Source organism: Euprymna scolopes, chromosome 6, assembly GCF_053919585.1.
Source record: "Euprymna scolopes isolate OS-2025 chromosome 6, ASM5391958v1, whole genome shotgun sequence".
Taxonomy (NCBI): domain Eukaryota; kingdom Metazoa; phylum Mollusca; class Cephalopoda; order Sepiida; family Sepiolidae; genus Euprymna; species Euprymna scolopes.
Window position 1 is genome coordinate 29716237 of NC_136487.1, and position 19246 is coordinate 29735482.

At 34.5% G+C, this 19246-nt stretch overlaps 1 protein-coding gene across 2 annotated transcripts in view; it reads left to right on the top strand.

Annotated features, from left to right (window-relative positions):
• Positions 1-19246, top strand: part of LOC145277598 (allene oxide synthase-lipoxygenase protein-like) — a 258552-nt gene that overhangs the window by 224565 nt on the left and 14741 nt on the right. For both annotated transcript variants that reach the window (XM_080129114.1, XM_080129115.1), the window contains exons 14-15: positions 4299-4481; positions 14537-14700. In XM_080129114.1, the coding sequence (XP_079985240.1) occupies positions 4299-4481; positions 14537-14700 (347 nt within the window). The remainder of the gene's footprint in view (positions 1-4298; positions 4482-14536; positions 14701-19246) is intronic.

Consider the following 19246-nt stretch of genomic DNA (forward strand, 5'->3'; position numbering starts at 1 on the left):
TGTACAACCTAATCACATCAAAGCAATTGCACGGTCTTGGCATAACGACAGTCGTCATTATATATATAACAATAACCAATTATCAGAAGCATTTGTGATCTATCGCTTCATCGATAAAATATTTACAATGGAACGTTTATTATATATCAAAATGTAAAACCCTTTTAATAACCTACATATCAGTTTTAAGATGAGTTAAATTTATATATATATATATATATATATATATTTACGGTATTTAGGCAGTTGTTGATTGCAACAAATTTAATCTACTCGTATGAAAAACTGCAATGCATGTTTTAATGTGAGAAATATAGCCAATATATAGAAATTGTAGAAAACTTAGTTTAAATGAATAGACATGTTCCGAAATCGTCTTCATCAGGCTTTGAACGTAAATTGGTATAACCGCCACGATGTATCAACAATAATAAATAATAAACGTATATTGTAATTATAGCTATGTTTTTGCATACATACTACGATACATATAATAAGACGCACCTCATACAAACACACACACATATATATTGCGTGTATATATATGTATAAATTTTCTATTTCTTAATTAGTAAATTATTTATAATAATATATCCATATTTACCTATATAATATCAATGATTATAATCTATTGCACATACGAAACTAAAAAATATATACTCTATTTTCAATTTACGGTTATTTATTAATCTGTATTTAGAATGATACACTGTTATAATCAAATTTATTTATACATAAATCATTAATTTTTGTATTTCTTAATTCTAAAACTATAATTTTATTTAGTTGAAATTTATGATTTCTCTATATAATCCGTTAGCATAATTATTTACTTTGAGCGAAAAATACTAATAATTTAATTTTTTTATTTTAACCTAAACAGGGTTATTTCCCTTTGAACAAAACTTAAATATATCTTCTCCGTTTTTTTTTTAATCATTCTTTCTTTAATCTTCTCTTATTCTTTCCACTTTCTACTTTCCTAATAAATAATATTTATATAGTTCCAATATCATTCATTTTATATTATTTATTAATTCAATGCATACTATAAATTAACTTATACGTTGAACATAAGATGTTTGTATATTGAAATGGTTTTAATACTATCTATATATCTCTAAAAATGAAAGTGTGTGTGTGTGTGTGTGTGTGTGTACATTTCCATGTGAAATAAAACTCTGTTAATTTTCGTTTCGGGACTCGAGATTTGACATAAGGAGTATTGAAATTTTGGAAAATCTTTTTAATCCGTTTTCGGCCAGTAATTTGACTGTCAAGGTCAAAGTTAATGATTTGACCTTTGAAAACTCTACCAAACTCCTCCGCCAATTTTGAGTCTAAACACTTGAATTTTTAAATGTAGGTTACTTGGACATGGATCAAACTTTTTAATTTGATTTGAGCCCCAAAATATAAATGTTAATTGGGTCAAAGTTTAAAAATATTTTACCTCCGTGGTCTCTACCAAATTACTCAGCCAATTTCTGGTCTAAACATTTGAAATTTTACATAAACTGTATTCAGAGATAGAGCAAGCGTTTTAATCAGTTTGGGTCAAAAATTTGAGCTGCCAAGGGATCAAACTTTAAAAGGTTTGACCTTTGCGGTGTCTAGCAAACTACTCAACCAAATCTTTTATTATACAGGATGGAACGAGAAAAGTGTCGCCCTAAAAAAAAATCAATGCAGATAACTTTATTATGTAGTAGATGACATCTATTCAAGGTAGCCGCCTTCAACCTCATTCACTGTCTCAATACGGGCTCGGAACTGAAAGCATGCCTTTTCCACAAGCGCCGGCGGATACTCGGCGAATACTCGACTGTTGGCGACGATCAAGCTAGCTTTGGTGTTGTGGGAGGTCCTGTTGATGATGTTCTCGATGTATGATCAAACGAAGTAGACCAGCGGATTCAAGTGGTGGAAAGAGGGGAGGCCAGTGAAAGAAGCATTCCTTCTGAAGCCAAGCTTGGGTCTCTTTGGACTTGTGGGCCGGCACATAGTCCTGCTGCCACACTCAGGATCGGCCACTTGATTGCACCAGGGAGTTATCATACTCTTCAGCACATCCAGGTAAACTGTGGTATTGACTTACAAGTCGACTCCGAAGATGAAAAGTGGTATGATGTGGCCCTCACTTGAAACCACACCAAAGACCACAACCGTGGCCGGAAACTTTGTTTTCATCACCCTGGGCACGTCCCTATTATTCGTGGCAATCCAGCGATGCATTTGGGGGTGCGGTTTTCATGACTTGGATCGGTAGAAAGCATGTGTTGTACAGAAGCGCATCTCTGATCTCGCTCGTTGAACATTGTGTCACTTTCAGACATGATAGAAGGCTTCTATCGCTCTTTGGATTTGTACACAACTGGCGAATAAGTAGACGGTCTACACGCCAGATAGATAAGAAAGATGTAAAATTAAACCAGTTCAATCTACCTTTGAATTTGAACATCCACAGAAGTAATAGACATATGCCGATAAGTTGAAATAAATGTTTTGCAGTTTAATTAGCCGACATATTTTTGTGTGCATTATTCATCTAAACAAAGATTTTGCTCTTAGCCATAAATGTCGTATAATTTTTATTTTCTGTTAATTTCAGTGTTATGTGACCAGCAGTTAAATAGTTTATCGTTTAAACATTTATATGCAGACATAATTTATTGTTTCTTTATATAGAATATAGATAACCTAAGGCAATGCTTTTTATGAAATAATTGTGATTCAAAACACCGGCAGTAATATGTATGACCCCCGCCCCCAAATAATCAATATAATTTATAATTGGGTATAACGGCATATGGATAAAATCCCCGACAAATAGATCACACTTTCAAGGTCGGGGTTCAAATTTTAGCTGTCAAATACTCTCCACATCTTAGTTACACTTAGGCGCCAGCAAAAACAACGTCACGTGGATAACCCCCACCCACTCTCTTTTTTACACACACACAAACACACACACACACACACATATGTATACTAGGCTTTGGTCTGTCGTAAAATACACTTAAATATGATATTTAAATTTGTCCAGCTTTCGTACATATTCTTATAGAGTCGTGATTTGAAAAGTAAAAAAAAGAAAAACATGCATTTGGGTAGCGATTAGCTAGAATCGAAAGGAAAATACTAGCATTTTGTACGAACGTGAAACGCTTGGTGTATCAGAAATTTTGTAGGAAATTTTGACCCCCCTAACACGAAACTGCGAATAAAATATTTTAAAAAAAATCGTAATTTCTCTTTTAAAACTGGGTTGTTTATTTTCTTTATGGAATATACTTCCAAAATAAACTATTAAAGTTGTATAAAAAGTAATAGAAATATTATTTTTTATTTTTGAAAAAACAGTAATGAAATTAATTGAATTTTACTAGTTCAGTATTTTTCAATTTTTAAACTTTAAAAATCTATCAAAATTTTTCTATTGATTCTATTTTTACGATATTCTCAGGCTCAATGTGAAATTTTATGCTCTTTCCAATAAACTGAATATAATATCTTAGACAAACGTTTTTTAAATTCACGCCCCCCATTTTGAAATATCTATTAAAAAGTAAATTAATTTACTCACCAAAGTTTTATATATCACAAATTGAAGATAAAAGATCAATAAATAATATATTCAAATTTAAAACAACAACAACAAAAAAAATAAGTGTTTTCTAGAAATTTACCTGTAAAGTCCGAAGCTTAAAACCCTTTTTTTTAATCACGTTTTTTTTTGTTTTGTTTTTTAAAATGAAACCTTGGTCCTTGCTCCTTTTAATTGAAAAAAAATTAGAGTTTGAATTACATTTTTTGAGCAGTTATAAGCTTCGAAAGACAGGGGGTCGAATTATTCAATATTTTTCACGAAGTTTCTGACACACCTAGTGAAACGCATATAAACTGAGTAACAATAAAAATAAGCTAAGATGAATGTACAAACTGTATAACGTCTTTTTTTTTTCAATTTTGCCACATTTTGACCCCTTGTAAACTCCTTAAAATTATTTAAACCGGCTAAAGACCCATAAAAGAACGGTTCATGAAAAAAAATCCAATCATTTGAGACCCCTAGTGCCACTCTGCGACTTTTAGTTTCGAAAGAGAGAGAGAGAGAGAGAGTGAGAGAGAGAGAGATTGAAAATATGGGGACAGACAGACATATAGCCTTTTATATATTAGATATATATAGAATATATATTTCTTACAAGATTGTTTTTGTGTTACTATTGTCCATTAAATTATGTTTAACTAAAATATGATGCGACATTTAATTTTGGCCTTGTTTTTTATTTTAGGGCGTCCCTGAAAGAAATGGAGAAGGTGGATTTAATACAATCGATGAGTTAATAATGGTGCTCTCAGCCGTCCTGTACACATGCAGCGCTGGTCATGCAGCTGCAAACTTTCTCCAATACGCCGAATACGCTTATCCGCCGAATTATCCGTCCCAGCTGCGTGGAAAACTCATCAGAGATAAGGTTTGATTAGAAACTTTTGTGAAATTCGTATATTTTACGCATTCTGGTTAATAACGGTGAAAATTACTACGTAGATTAACATAAATGAGAAAAAAACCTCGTTGATGTTCACCTACATCCGACGATGGAAAGATGTGATGCAAGTTAGAGTTTGAAAATCCAACACACAAGAAACGTGCAAACTTTGTTCCACTACTTCAGCAGCAAAATCGGCATTCCCCGGTTGGGGCGTCTCAGAAATTGGCAATAAACTCTTTCTCAAAAAAAAAAACCTAGACAGACTCCTCATCGACATAAAATTTTCAGACTCTGTCGGACTTATTGTTGAGGACATGAACATAAGTAAGATCAGATTAATCTCATCTTTTCTCGAAAGTTGTGGAGTCAAATAATAATAACCACGAAATAATTTTAAATTTATAAACAAAAATATAAATACATTTAGTAGCTGGGTCTATTACAAATTTCTACTGATCAAACTATATTTCGCTATAACCTTGCTAGTCGGTAATAAATCAAGACAAACACAGTAGTAGAATTAACAAAAATTCTATAAGTAAAAGTATGTCACATAAGTACACGTTAAAATTCTGGGGCCTTAACTGCCACGAATCGCTGGTATTTACTTCTAACCACCGCAGGAATATGTAACACAATGTTGAGAGGTGGGGAGTGTCAGTCCAGTGCCCCAAAAGAAAAGTACTCTGACTTTTTAAAAATTGCTTTGATAGTTCAGTCGGTATTCCCCGGTCAAGGCATCTTAGTAAACTAACTCTACCCAAAAAAGGAAGGCAATTTTAGTATAGACCTTCTAGAACTACCCACCAAAATGCCTCAGTCTGTCAGATAAAATGTCACTGAAATGATTCAGTTTCTGCCAGACTGATTTTTGGAATTGAAATCTCAATTGGCATACAACAGCAACCAAAGTAAGTAGCCAAATGGATGCCGGTTATCGCTGCCTCCATGTTCAGATGTAAGTATAGTTATAATCTTTAGGTGAATTCATTATTCTTCAAAAAGGTAGATCGGCTTACATCTTAAGTTTTTCAACACGTATCTATAAGGATGTTACGTTCACATTACGTTTGTTTGTCCCTCAAATTATTTTGAAATCATGACTTTCTCATTTTCTACGAATTATACAACATATCTTATACTCTATCAACTATACGGAATTTTTGTTTCCAAAAAAATATATCTTCCTAAAAGTTTATCTGAAGATAGTTTAAAATTAGTTTTTATTTTGTAACGTTCTTAATTGTTGACATCATGAAACTATAGTATTGTCGATTAATAGAACGTCGCAGCAATGGTTACGTCGTGGTTATATTAATACTAAGAAAAAATAGCCAATTTAAGTTTTGGCATTTACTGATGAATACGTTGTTGAAACATGAATAAAAATGATTTTGGAGTTTCTTAAGGTATGCCCAAAATCAGAATAATTGAATAGATACGCGCTTAAGCATCAGAAAATATCAGAAGGGATTTTATGAGTAGACAGCAAAAATGTCTTCCACACTTGCTGTAGCCGGGGGGAGGGTTTGGAACCCACCACTTTATATGAAATAGAATAATGCGTGAAAAAAAACCCAACAACATTAGATGAAGTAAACGATTAAAAATGCTATTGTGTTTTTCGAGTCTTCAATTATAAACGAGGCGAGGAGAGAAAGACAAATCCAAAAGTGCAAGCAGAATTTCCCAACGGAAGAATATGTAATTGCTTCCCATTTAATCCAACATTACGTGACAACTAACAAAGTAAACGAATAACATGTGACACTAAATAGTTTCAGTTCAATCATATACACAACACATGATATATAGCACTAGTGTATTATTTCAGGTGCTTATGGAGTTCGATACGATTTTCCAAGGGGGATAACTAGCATCGACTAAAAAAAAATAATCACTTTTGCAAGATATAATTCATGACGTTAAAATAATTGATCGAACAATGAAACAATTTCAAGTAAAAAAACACGATGCATTATACATTCTTTGCTGACAGGAGCACGTCCTAAATTTGACATGTTAATCAGTCTTAATACTTCTAACAAATGATTAATGGCGAAATATGAGTAGCCAATGGAAAATGTTATGTACCTTTTGAATAACCAAGAGAGAAAAAGTTTACTTTTTTAAATAAAATGTTCACTTTATTCCGAATTTAATTTGTAATAAGAATTGGCTGATATTGCACCCCCCCAAAAAAAAACGTCTTTTATTATAAGAACATATATATAAAACTACCTAAATAAAATGAAAAATAATAGAATTAAATAACACGATTACAAAAAGAAAGAGTAAAAGTGTAAATTTTTTTCACAACATAAACGCAAAATTTATTTTAAATTTATAATTTACTTCACAATTATTACCGATGTAATAATAATAATAATAATAATAATAATAATAGAAATAATAATAAATCGTCAACTGCTTTGACAATTGATTATTATTATAAAAAGTAGCCCCCCTCCCCCGCCTTACTATGATTTTTTTTTTCATAATCTGCTTTGGCATTTTTCATTTTTAATTCCGGGACTTTGCTCTTGTGGAGATGAGTTTTTTTTTTATTTTTACTTAAAATTGTTGGATCGATTATTTTAGCGTTTAAATTATCTTGCAAAAATTCTTATTTTTGTTTAGTTAGTGCTAGTTATCCTCCTTGGATAGTCGTCTCGAATTCCAGAAGTGTCTTAATCTATTCGTCAAAATAATTTAAGCATGAGTTCTCTCATTAGAAGATATTTCTTTTCGTCTAAAAGATCATATCTGATATTTAAATTAGTTTTAATTATATTAAATCTCTCTTTCTCAATTCTTTAAAATTACATAGATGATTTTATATAAAAACGCTTATTGTCTATTACACGTTAAGATAACAGCGTATTGTCTATTACACGTTAAGATAACATAGCGTATTGTCTATTACACGTTAAGATAACATAGCGTATTGTCTATTACACGTTAAGATAACATAGCGTATTGTCTATTACACGTTAAGATAACATAGCGTATTGTCTATTACACGTTAAGATAACATAGCGTATTGTCTATTACACGTTAAGATAACATAGCGTATTGTCTATTACACGTTAAGATAACATAGCGTATTGTCTATTACACGTTAAGATAGCATAGCGTATTGTCTATTACACGTTAAGATAACATAGCGTATTGTCTATTACACGTTAAGATAACATAGCGTATTGTCTATTACACGTTAAGATAACATAGCGTATTGTCTATTACACGTTAAGATAACATAGCGTATTGTCTATTACACGTTAAGATAACATAGCGTATTGTCTATTACACGTTAAGATAACATAGCGTATTGTCTATTACACGTTAAGATAACATAGCGTATTGTCTATTACACGTTAAGATAGCATAGCGTATTATCTATTACACGTTAAGATAACATAGCGTATTGTCTATTACACGTTAAGATAACATAGCGTATTGTCTATTACACGTTAAGATAACATAGCGTATTGTCTATTACACGTTAAGATAACATAGCGTATTGTCTATTACACGTTAAGATAACATAGCGTATTGTCTATTACACGTTAAGATAACATAGCGTATTGTCTATTACACGTTAAGATAACATAGCGTATTGTCTATTACACGTTAAGATAACATAGCGTATTGTCTATTACACGTTAAGATAACATAGCGTATTGTCTATTACACGTTAAGATAACATAGCGTATTGTCTATTACACGTTAAGATAGCATAGCGTATTGTCTATTACACGTTAAGATAACATAGCGTATTGTCTATTACACGTTAAGATAACATAGCGTATTGTCTATTACACGTTAAGATAACATAGCGTATTGTCTATTACACGTTAAGATAACATAGCGTATTGTCTATTACACGTTAAGATAACATAGCGTATTGTCTATTACACGTTAAGATAACATAGCGTATTGTCTATTACACGTTAAGATAACATAGCGTATTGTCTATTACACGTTAAGATAACATAGCGTATTGTCTATTACACGTTAAGATAACATAGCGTATTGTCTATTACACGTTAAGATAACATAGCGTATTGTCTATTACACGTTAAGATAACATAGCGTATTGTCTATTACACGTTAAGATAACATAGCGTATTGTCTATTACACGTTAAGATAACATAGCGTATTGTCTATTACACGTTAAGATAACATAGCGTATTGTCTATTACACGTTAAGATAACATAGCGTATTGTCTATTACACGTTAAGATAACATAGCGTATTGTCTATTACACGTTAAGATAACAAATCAAATTAAATCTAAACATTCGGAACTGGTAAGTCAGTATTGATGAACGGATCAGGTGAGGGAGAAGAAATTGCAAAAATTGAATGAATGTATTTTATTGAAAGACTAATGACGAAAAGGTTGAATATTTCACGAATATCGAAACCTTCGAAACATTTTCTAAGTGTAACACGATCAGATTCAATGTTATCATTTGTATAGTAAATCCAAAGTTTCTGATGTAAGAAAAGCAATGCGACAAATAGTCTCACACACAATCTATAAACTTTAGTCTCTATTTTGATCATATGTTTCTGTTGATCTAATTTTTTGACCTTTGGACTCGTTTAGAATTCGTCAACTGCAACCTCATACTGAGAAACAAGACCCTCCGAAAATTGGACCATATCTAGGGCGTCGGTCGCGACCAGATATGTCTTAGGATTGAATCCTAGTTTATGAGCAGCAGTGACCTTGTTGCATAAATAATCATGTTATTGGCAATATTCTACTTCGGTCCTTACTCTGGCTAGATAGACGCTAGAAAAAAGGTGCGCCCGATTAATTGGCCTTCACGTTTTTTCCTATCACTTATTCTTTTAGTTGTCACAATGGTTTACAAGATTAAATTGATTAATTACGTACTCATCAGTGCCGGCAGTTTCAAAATCAGTGCCGGATCAATCAATCTGAAAAATAACTTTTCTGCTATACGTGAGTAGAGAAATCGATGGAAACGCTTGTTTTCAATCATGCTGCGTATGTCATCAGTTTACGTCAACTTTGCTAAAACGATTGGGTTTACCCCTTACTAATTCCTATACTTTCAATAAAAGTATGGTCCGTAGTTAACAGAGTAAAGTAATAATTAATATTAAAAACGAAACTTATGGCTCCTAATAGATTCAATAAAAGAGAGAATTGAGATATGAGTTCAGAAGAAAGAAAATGAGTAACGCAGATTTCCAAATGCATCATCATCATTATCTGCTTTTTATGATTATTTTTCTGGTGATCAAGATTTGTCTTCAATCATAGGCGTTACTTAGATCATGAAACACGCATGGAAACAGTTGTACAAAAATATAAATCTTTTATCATATTCATTTTGGTTATATATATATATATATATATATATATATATATATATATATATATATATATATATATATATATACTTATATATACACTCGTGCGCAAAAAAATATGGGCCAAACAAATTTTATACATTTTATTGCACTAAAAGCTATATTGAACAAGGAAACTTAAACAAGACTAATCACACAGAACAAGACATTTACTTTAATAAATGCTTAGGATAGAATCGCATTCCCTTTTGATTTCTTTAAAAGATCAACCCATTTTGACATGCTCACAACCAAAATGAAACACTATGAAGAAGAGATGCTATTCCATTCGCTTTGCACTATTCCCACAGTTTGTCATTGTTCGAAAAAGTTCTTCCAGCCATTTCACCAGATATTATCGACGAAATATTCTCGATTTGCTTAAAATCGAGGCTTTGACCTTTGACCTGGCCAAAATATCACATTAATTGAATTCTCAGAAAATATTTTTTGTGACTTTAGCAGTGTGTGCTGGGGCATTATCATGTTCAAAAATAATGTTCTAGGATATTCCCAACTTCTGGATACTTGGTAACAGTCCTGTTTCTAATATTCGAATGCATTCCTTTGCATTGATTGACTTCTCACATCTAATAGGTCCCCCAACTCCTACTGCAGTAAAAGTTCCCCATACCATTATTCCTCCATTCCCGTGTTTAACTGTCGTTTTTATACAACTTGGTGAAAATCTTTTTCCAGTTTTTCGATTGCACCGTTCGGGAGCATCGGGAGAATCATTAACAAGACAAAATCTTGATTCATCTAACCAGAAAACATTCCTGAACCAGTCTGTATCTTTCTTGCAATAGCACGAGAAAAATCTCTTTCTATCATTGATGTTCTTCTTAGATAAAAATGACCTTTTGCACACCTTTTAGAAGAAAATCCCATTTCTTTCATTCGTCTAGATATTGTATATCTAGAAAGAGAATCTCTAGCTCCCGTTTTGAATTCTTTGTCAACATAAGTTTTCTTCTAGTCCTTCAAAGCAGTTAATTTAAGCTTGTGGTCGTCCTTCAAAGTGGATGCCCAAGGGCCACCAAATCCAGATTTCCCTTTTACCAAGCGTTCGACTTCGCACCTTTTACCAATTTGATTCATTATAAAAAGAGATGTTTACACATTTTCTTTTCTTAAGATATAAAAATTCTGCTTGTAAATTATTTTGGACTGCCTTAATCCTGCAATTCGTTTTTTATATCCTCATCAAGATGTGGTCTTACCATTTTTAGGATTAATGTTTCCACTTATTATTATATGCTATAATAATAAAGATCTGCAAAATAGAAATTTTTAGTTAAAATTAACAAAAATTCATAGAAAAATATTGAATAATCTATTTCTTCCTTCTTTCACTCTTGGCACATTTTTTGTTGTTTAGTAATGTATATATATATATATATATATATACATATATATATATAATATGAAATACCAGTTTTTTTACAAGGTGGTCACTACTTATCAAGGCCCGGAGCCACTCAAGTATAAGGGTTATTGTAAGTAAAGTACGTTAGTGTGGATATTTAAAGTCTCTACTTAAGAGAGCGGTTCATCAGGAATTTGTTTACATTTGACTTAAAGACATCGAAGTTGTAGTCAGGAGGGAAGCAAGCAGACGGAACAGAGTTCCACAGGCGTGCAGTTCTAAGAAAGAAGCTTTGTTCATGGAATTTACGTTTTAGTTTAGGCATAGATAAAGATTGGGGAAAGTTAGACGGATGTTTTTCGTGAAAGATTGGCGAGGAGGACCAGAGATTGGAGCTCAGACGAGCACCTGCTTTGGAAATAACGATAAATCAAAGATAGGCTTACAACGTCTCTTCTGTGGGAGAGAGGTTGCAGGGAAGAGAAAAGGGCATCCCCACTAAGCCACAAAGTCTATTTTGTACTCTGTCAAGGCAGGATATGCTGTTTTTAGCAGCTCCTGTCCAGATATGGACGTACTTGGCTTTTATATAGATAGAGAATTGCATCAGTAGTGAGATATCTTCTGGAGCGGTAGAAGGATCCCACCATCTTTCCAGCGACCTTGGCAACAGACTTGATGTACGTGTTCCATTTCAGATCAGGAGTGCAAGTCAAGCCCAGAAGCTTATCAAAAAATTGGGCTTCTCCTAGACGAGAGCCATCCATTTCAATTGATGCCAGATGGGGATCAGAGCGTTGATGATGTAAAGATAGGAGTTTGGTTTTAGATGCATTAAAGGTAACCAGCCACGTCTTCCCCCACTGAACCACTCGTTCGACATCAGAGGAGAGAGAATCAGAGAGAGCTTTGTCATTTACAGCCTTTGATGTGTTGCCGTACATGGTCGTGTCATCAGCATAGATGTCAACGTATGATTTAAGTATGTGTTTAAGGAGCTCATTGATGTAGATCAGGAAGAGAGTTGGGCCCAGGATGGACCCTTGAGGGCCTCCAGCATTAATACTGCAGGCCTCTGATTTTTGTCCATCAACCACTAGAGCTGGAGATCTTGTGAAGTAGGCTTTTGAGCCATACCTTGTCGAAGGCCTTTGATATGTCAAGAGCAATTACCCTGGAAAGGAAGCCTGTGTCAAGAGATTCACTAATCCTATGAGATATTACCGTTAGCACATCTGCGGTAAATCTTGCAGAACGGAAACCATATTGCGTGTCACTAAGAAGGTTATTTCTTCTGAGGTGGTTGACCATTTCTCTATTTAATATGGATTCCAGCAACTTACTCATGACACACAGGAGACTTATAGGTCTGTACTGAGAGGGAGATGACTTATCACCTGAGTTATTAAATACAGGGCATACTGATGAGGTTTTCCAGGGTGTTGGAAAGCACTTCTCCTTAAGGCAACGTTTAAACAGTTTCGTAAGTATGGGGGCAAGTTCTGGTTGAAGCTTTTTTAACACTATAATTGGGATACCGTCAGAGCCAGTAGCTTTACAGGAATCAAGGTTCTTGATTAGCTTGGCGACTTCATGCACAGATATTTGTATGTTACCTAGCGTGTTCTGTGTTATAGGAGGAAATATGGGGAGTTGATGGCCTTCGTCGCATAGGGTAGAATTAGCTGCAAAGTTCTTTGCAAATAGTTTGGCCTTGTCTGAAGTTGACGAGATAACCTCTGGTTCGTTCATAATGGTTCGGATAGAACGCACACTTCTGTTCAGGATCCTATTTGTTATTTGCCAAAACTGGTGGGAATCAAGCCGCTGATCAGCTACTTTGGATTTAAGACTGGGCATATAGCTCTCTTGCATTTTTTATTATTCTTTTACAGTGGTTTCTAGCGTTCCTGAAAGCAGCTTTAGTCTCAGTGCATCTATTACTTTGGTAGCTATAGAGAAAGTGATTTCTGTGCGTGATGGCAGCAGCACATTCTGGGGAGAACCATGGCCAGCTGTTAGGTTTTGTTGGAACTTTTTAGATGGTATGAATCGGTCTATGCCTACAATTAACCATTCGGTCAGGTCTGATACTATAGAGGACACATCCTTTTTAAACATGGAATGCAGAGGTAGATCAGATATAAATATACGGAAGTTATCCTAGTCAGCCATGGAGTATCGGTATACAGTATGGTGGAGGGGTACGTCTGGGGGACTTATTACATTTCGTTTTTATCTTAACTGATACGACGGAGTGGTCGGATGATCCTAGAGGAGAAAGAACGGAACATGAACATTATCTGATCTTCACTGAAGATACATAAGAATAATATACCAGCGGCAGATTTTCCGCAAAGCCGTTATATTTTAGACAAATGACATTATTAGTAGTTATATCCTTGCTTCACTGACAAAGCTAACAACTATATACATAATATGAACTAACACAGATCAGAATCTGTGAAAACTTACCATAACATCTGACCAATTATAGCCTTGTGGTTGTCCATCGGATCCGAGAATGACATTTGCGTTCTGCATCTCAACTATGAAACTTCAGCTTAGAGGCACATAGTCTAGAAAAATCGGTAATCGGCGATGAGTTGCAGAACTGATTTGCGCGTGAAGGTTTTATAAGGAGAAGACCGATGCACAGAGTCAATCCAACTCTCTTGGCATGAGAAGTCTTAATCTAGTAGCGCAGAAACCTGTTACGACAGAAGATTTCCAGACTGCAGTGGATAACCAGCTTTTTTTGGGCGCCACATCTTATATTGTGCGTTCCAACGACACTTGCTGTTACAACCTCCACAACTGGTAGATCTTCAGGTGAACTATTGCTCTTGTTCCGCCGGGAGTCAGGCTTTGCATGCAGTAAGGCAGATGCAGCCGATTGTAACTCACCAAGGGTTTTAGACCGATGTCTACCTTCATCTGATTAAGCAAGATCGCCAAAGCCAATAGGAAAGGTGTGGACACTGTTGAATGCGACAGCAACGGATAGCCACAGGTGAGGTCCAATGGCAGACGACCTGTCCTAAGAAAAGGACATGGCGAGCCTCCTACCAAAAGTACTAACCACTCCCTGAATACACCATCCACCTTCCAGTTATAACCATTATCTGAAAACCTCATACACATTCCACATGTCATTAATAACATTTACCGTTCTGATTGCAATTAAATTTCGAAATTTATCCCAAGATTCAGCTATGTAATATATAAACATTACTTTTCTATTATTTTGTCTAATTTTCTAATTTTATCCAATAGGAGCCGAGAACAGAAAACGACATTCTTCAGTCTCTACCCAATCGAAATGTCACTCTTGACGTGATGACCATTACTCATTTGCTCAGTGATAAAGCCACTCAGTCGTTGGGCGACTTTGAGACACAGTACATTTATGACCCTAAAGCGCTCATACTTGTAGACAAGTAAGTGCAGATATTGTATCTCTTTCTAAGCACACAACATTTTCTAATTTATTCTGAATTAGCAGGTAAGAGATTATCTTTATATTTGTTTTATTTATAGTACAGTAGCTGCCAGGGAAGATTACCTAACCATATTAAATCATTATATATATATATATATATATATATATATATATATATATATATATGATGTGTTTATATGGACATGAGTGTATGCGTGTATATATATACACATATATATACATATATAATCTATGTGTATATATGCTTATTTGTAAATATATATTGCATATATACACTGCATAATATATATATATATATATATATATATATATATATATATATATATATGTAGTCATGTCGCCTCTGTACAACCGAAGCTATAACTATAATTACTTCCCCTCAAAGTAACAATATAATAAATTCTAAAAATGAACTGATCTCTTTCTATAAACATAAGTCGAAATTTAATCATGGCAATTTTGAAATTACATAGTTATTACTTTTACCTTTTATATAGATATAAAATATTTTTCTTTAAATTTTTCGTTTTTCGACATACTTCTTAATGCTTTATAATTTAATAATCCTTTATTTTAATTCATTATCTCTTCTTTGCATGGCCGGTTTTTATCTGCATTTTCTGTTTTATTCTTTAAACTTTCCTATCTATCTAATATATCAAACTACCCACACTTTCATATCTTGTATGTATATTTACTTAAATTTTACTATATGAATTTGCTTACATTTTTTCCTGAAATTGCAGATACCGGCCATCTTCTCCCCTTAAATAATTTTTATTTTTTATCTTTATTCTTTTCTTATTATTTTACTTTATTTTATTTTATATTATATATTATATTTTATTTTTCATTATATTTTATTTTTTATATTTATTTTTTTATTTATTTATTCTTTATTTTCTATTTATTTATTATATATTTATATATTTATTTTTATTTTCCTTTTTTATTTTTTATTTTTTATTTTCCTTTTAGTGTCGTTTAATAACTCTTGTTGACATTTTTTAAGTGATAACCTGTACATTTCAGTTGACCAATATTATTTTGCCCTATATATATTTTCGCGCCTTTAACATTTCCTGTCTGGGTCGTTTTGACTTTTGTTTCCCTTTATTTTACATTTAACTTTATCATTTTTTTTCTTTCTCTCCTTTTTCTTCCTAGATCTTTTTTATTTATAGTTATGTCTCGGAAGTAGAGTGAAAAGCACATCTTATTTTTCTTTTATTAATATTATTTTTTTCCTTGTACACATGTTTGTGAATTATTCCTTGGATTTCTGCCTTTGGATTATTATGGACAATCTTCTTCCAATTACGGGATTTCCTTGGATTTTACTTGTACAAATGGAAATTCTTTTAACTTTCTTGAAGTTTTACATTTGGATTTTACCGTCACTGGATTTTTTATCTTCCACCAGACTATGCATTCATGTGTAATAACCTTTTTCTTCACCATATTCCCTCTATTTAACTTATTTTATTTTCAAGTAAGATCTTTGACTTATTTGTTGTTTCATCAAATACTTCTGCATGCAAAATCCGATCCCGCATTTTGCTAATTCCTACCCTCTGATGAGAAGGAGAGTATTTCTTCAAAACTCCACGGATTAAGGACTATCTATTTATCTAGTGTTTCCTTTTCAGATTAAATATGTTTTTAACTCATTTCAAAGTGTTTTTTAACATATTTTATTAACTGTTTGCTCATATATATATATATATATATATATATGTATATATATATATATAATTATTTTTTTTTTTTTTTACATTTTCACCCCAAACAAAGCACATTGCCACTTTAATGTAGGGGGCTACTATCAGGGGAAACATCTACTGGGGTACTATGTAGGGATTAGGGCAGCGAGATGTTGGTTCACGTTGCACTTGAACTTATGCATGTCAGTACAGTTGGGGAAGCAGTGACCTGGAATGGAATTCCAAAGTCTAGCAGTTCTGGGGAAGAAACTACTGGAGTAGAAAGATCTTTTACATCTAGGGATCTCTACAGTGTGGGGGTGGGATTTTGTAGCTTGTCGGGTCTGTCGAGGGTGTTCACGTCGTGGGGGCACAAGTGCTTGCAGTTCTTCAGAGCATTCACCATTATAATACTTGTAGAACAGGCAGAGGGATGCAACGTTTCGACGATGGGACAGAGGCTGAAGTTTTGATGCCAGTTTAGGGCCTATCAGATTTGCGACTCTCTTTTGAACCCTGTCAAGGAGCGAGAGACTAGTAGTCGATGCACCGGCCCAAATATGACAGCAATACTCCATACATGGGCGAATAGTGGCCTTATAGAGGTACAGGATACTTTCGGGTGTTAGAAGTTTTCTAGCACGGTAGAGAGAGCCCACCTTCCTCGCAGAGGCCCTGGCAATGCCCTCGATGTAATTGTTCCAGCTCATGTTTCCTGTGAACGTTAGGCCAAGGAGCTTGAAAGACGTACTCTCAGCTAAAGAGTTGTTGGCCATTGCTATAGGTGGTAGAGAAGGTTTCTTGTAATTATTGAATGAAACCAGTTTTGTCTTGGTGGCATTGAACGCTACCATCCATTTTTGTCCCCATTCCACTACTGATTTGAGGTCATCCTCTAGTGTTTCTGCCATTACTTTAGATATATGTTCATTTGTTTTCCTGTCGTGCCTGCTATAGAGTGTGGTGTCATCAGCATATATACCCATCTCAGAGGCAATTTTGTCGGGGAGGTCATTTATGAATATCAGGAACAGCAGAAGACCAAGGATAGATCCCTGGGGCACTCCCGCATTTATATTATATTGTTTAGACGTACGACCGTCGAGGACAACCTGGATTTTTCTCTTATCTAAGAAAGATTTAATTATGTTAAGTATTCTACCAGTGATACCGTAAGATCTAATCTTCCTGAGGAGACCCTCATGCCATACCCTGTCAAAAGCCTTAGATATATCTAGAGCTACCGCTCTGCCCTCTCCCGCTTTGTCCAGTGAATGGTATATGCGTTCAGAGATTACAGTGAGGATGTCTGCCGTGGAACGGGCTTGTCTAAATCCATATTGATGGTCGGTCAGAAGTTTAGCATCTGTAAGGTGCTGGACTAGAGCATGGTTAATTAAGGTCGCAAATATTTTGGCGAAAAGTGGGAGGAGGCTAATAGGGCGATAATTTAATGGGTCAGTTCTTTCGCCAGAATTCTTGAATACTGGTACCACAGAAGCAGTTTTCCAACAGCTCGGAAAGCAAGATTCATTAAGGCATTTGTTGTAGAGTTTGGAGAGAACTGGAGCTACTTCGGCTGAGCACTTTTTTAATAGCACAGCTGGGATGAGGTCGGGTCCACATGCTTTGGAAGTGTCAAGGTTTTTTATGATAGCATGCACCTGAGCAGGGGTGATTTCCAGATCGTCTAGCGTGGCGTCTGTCCGCATAGGAAAGTCAGGTAGGGGGTGGTTTAGAGGGTCCAGTGTAGAGTTGGAGGCAAACCGACTGGCAAGCATGTTAGTCTTCTCGGTTGCTGAGCAAAGAACCTCGTGATTGTTGGTTAGTGGGGGAATTGTTGATTGCCCATTCTTTACTACACTGTTGTAGATTTTCCAGAAGTCACGAGTTCCTAATTTTTGTGCTTCGATGCGTTTTTTAGTGGTTTCCGTAAATTCCCTCTTAGCTGTCGCTATTTCTTTCTTAACGTTACTTCTAGCTTCTTTGTACTTTTGTCTGTTTGAACTGGACTTATGTCGGTTAAACCTGCGGAATGCATGCTGCCTTTGAGCAATGGCAGTTGCGCAAGTCGAAGTAAACCATTGGGGAGAGTGGGGCTTGCTATAGAATTTCCGCATGGGAACATGCACTTCGATTGCAGTTTTGAACCATTCAGTGGTCTCAGTTGCACACTGTTCAGCAGGAAGAGAAAAAATATATATATATATATATATATATATATATATTCCGATACATCCGTTCAGTCTCGAAAGACAAAGAATACCCCCTGTAAGGACAGCTGCGCATTTATTGTGAGGCAAGGCTTGCGCAACCCCCAATCACACGCTTCTAGTGGGGGCAGGTTATCTTAATTTTCCATGAGAATCTTTCACTTACTGATAAAAGAACCAAGTGAAAGATTGCTTTAGCAATCTGCCCCACTATTCCTGACTCAGCAGTGTTTGAGTTCAGTGACAAGGAGAATTCCAGGACTTATGGAAATAATGCCGAGATAAGCGGTGAACATATACAGCACCTGGAAATCCCAAATGCTCACCCATTTAGTACATATATAGATAGATTATTAACTCTATAACATATGCTGCAAACAGACTACTTTTCATTCTGTCAAGAAATAATTTTGTCAATGTTGTCCCATCAAGAATTATACTTAAATATTTGATGAAATATGAGGGGCGTAATGACTTTAATGATACATTATATATACTAGCAAAAGTACCAGTCGGTGACTGGGTTCAAAAACAGCCTACAGAAAATGGACGCTGATTTATGAAAGTATGATAGGTTATGAAAAGGAAGGGTTGTGAAGAGATAGCT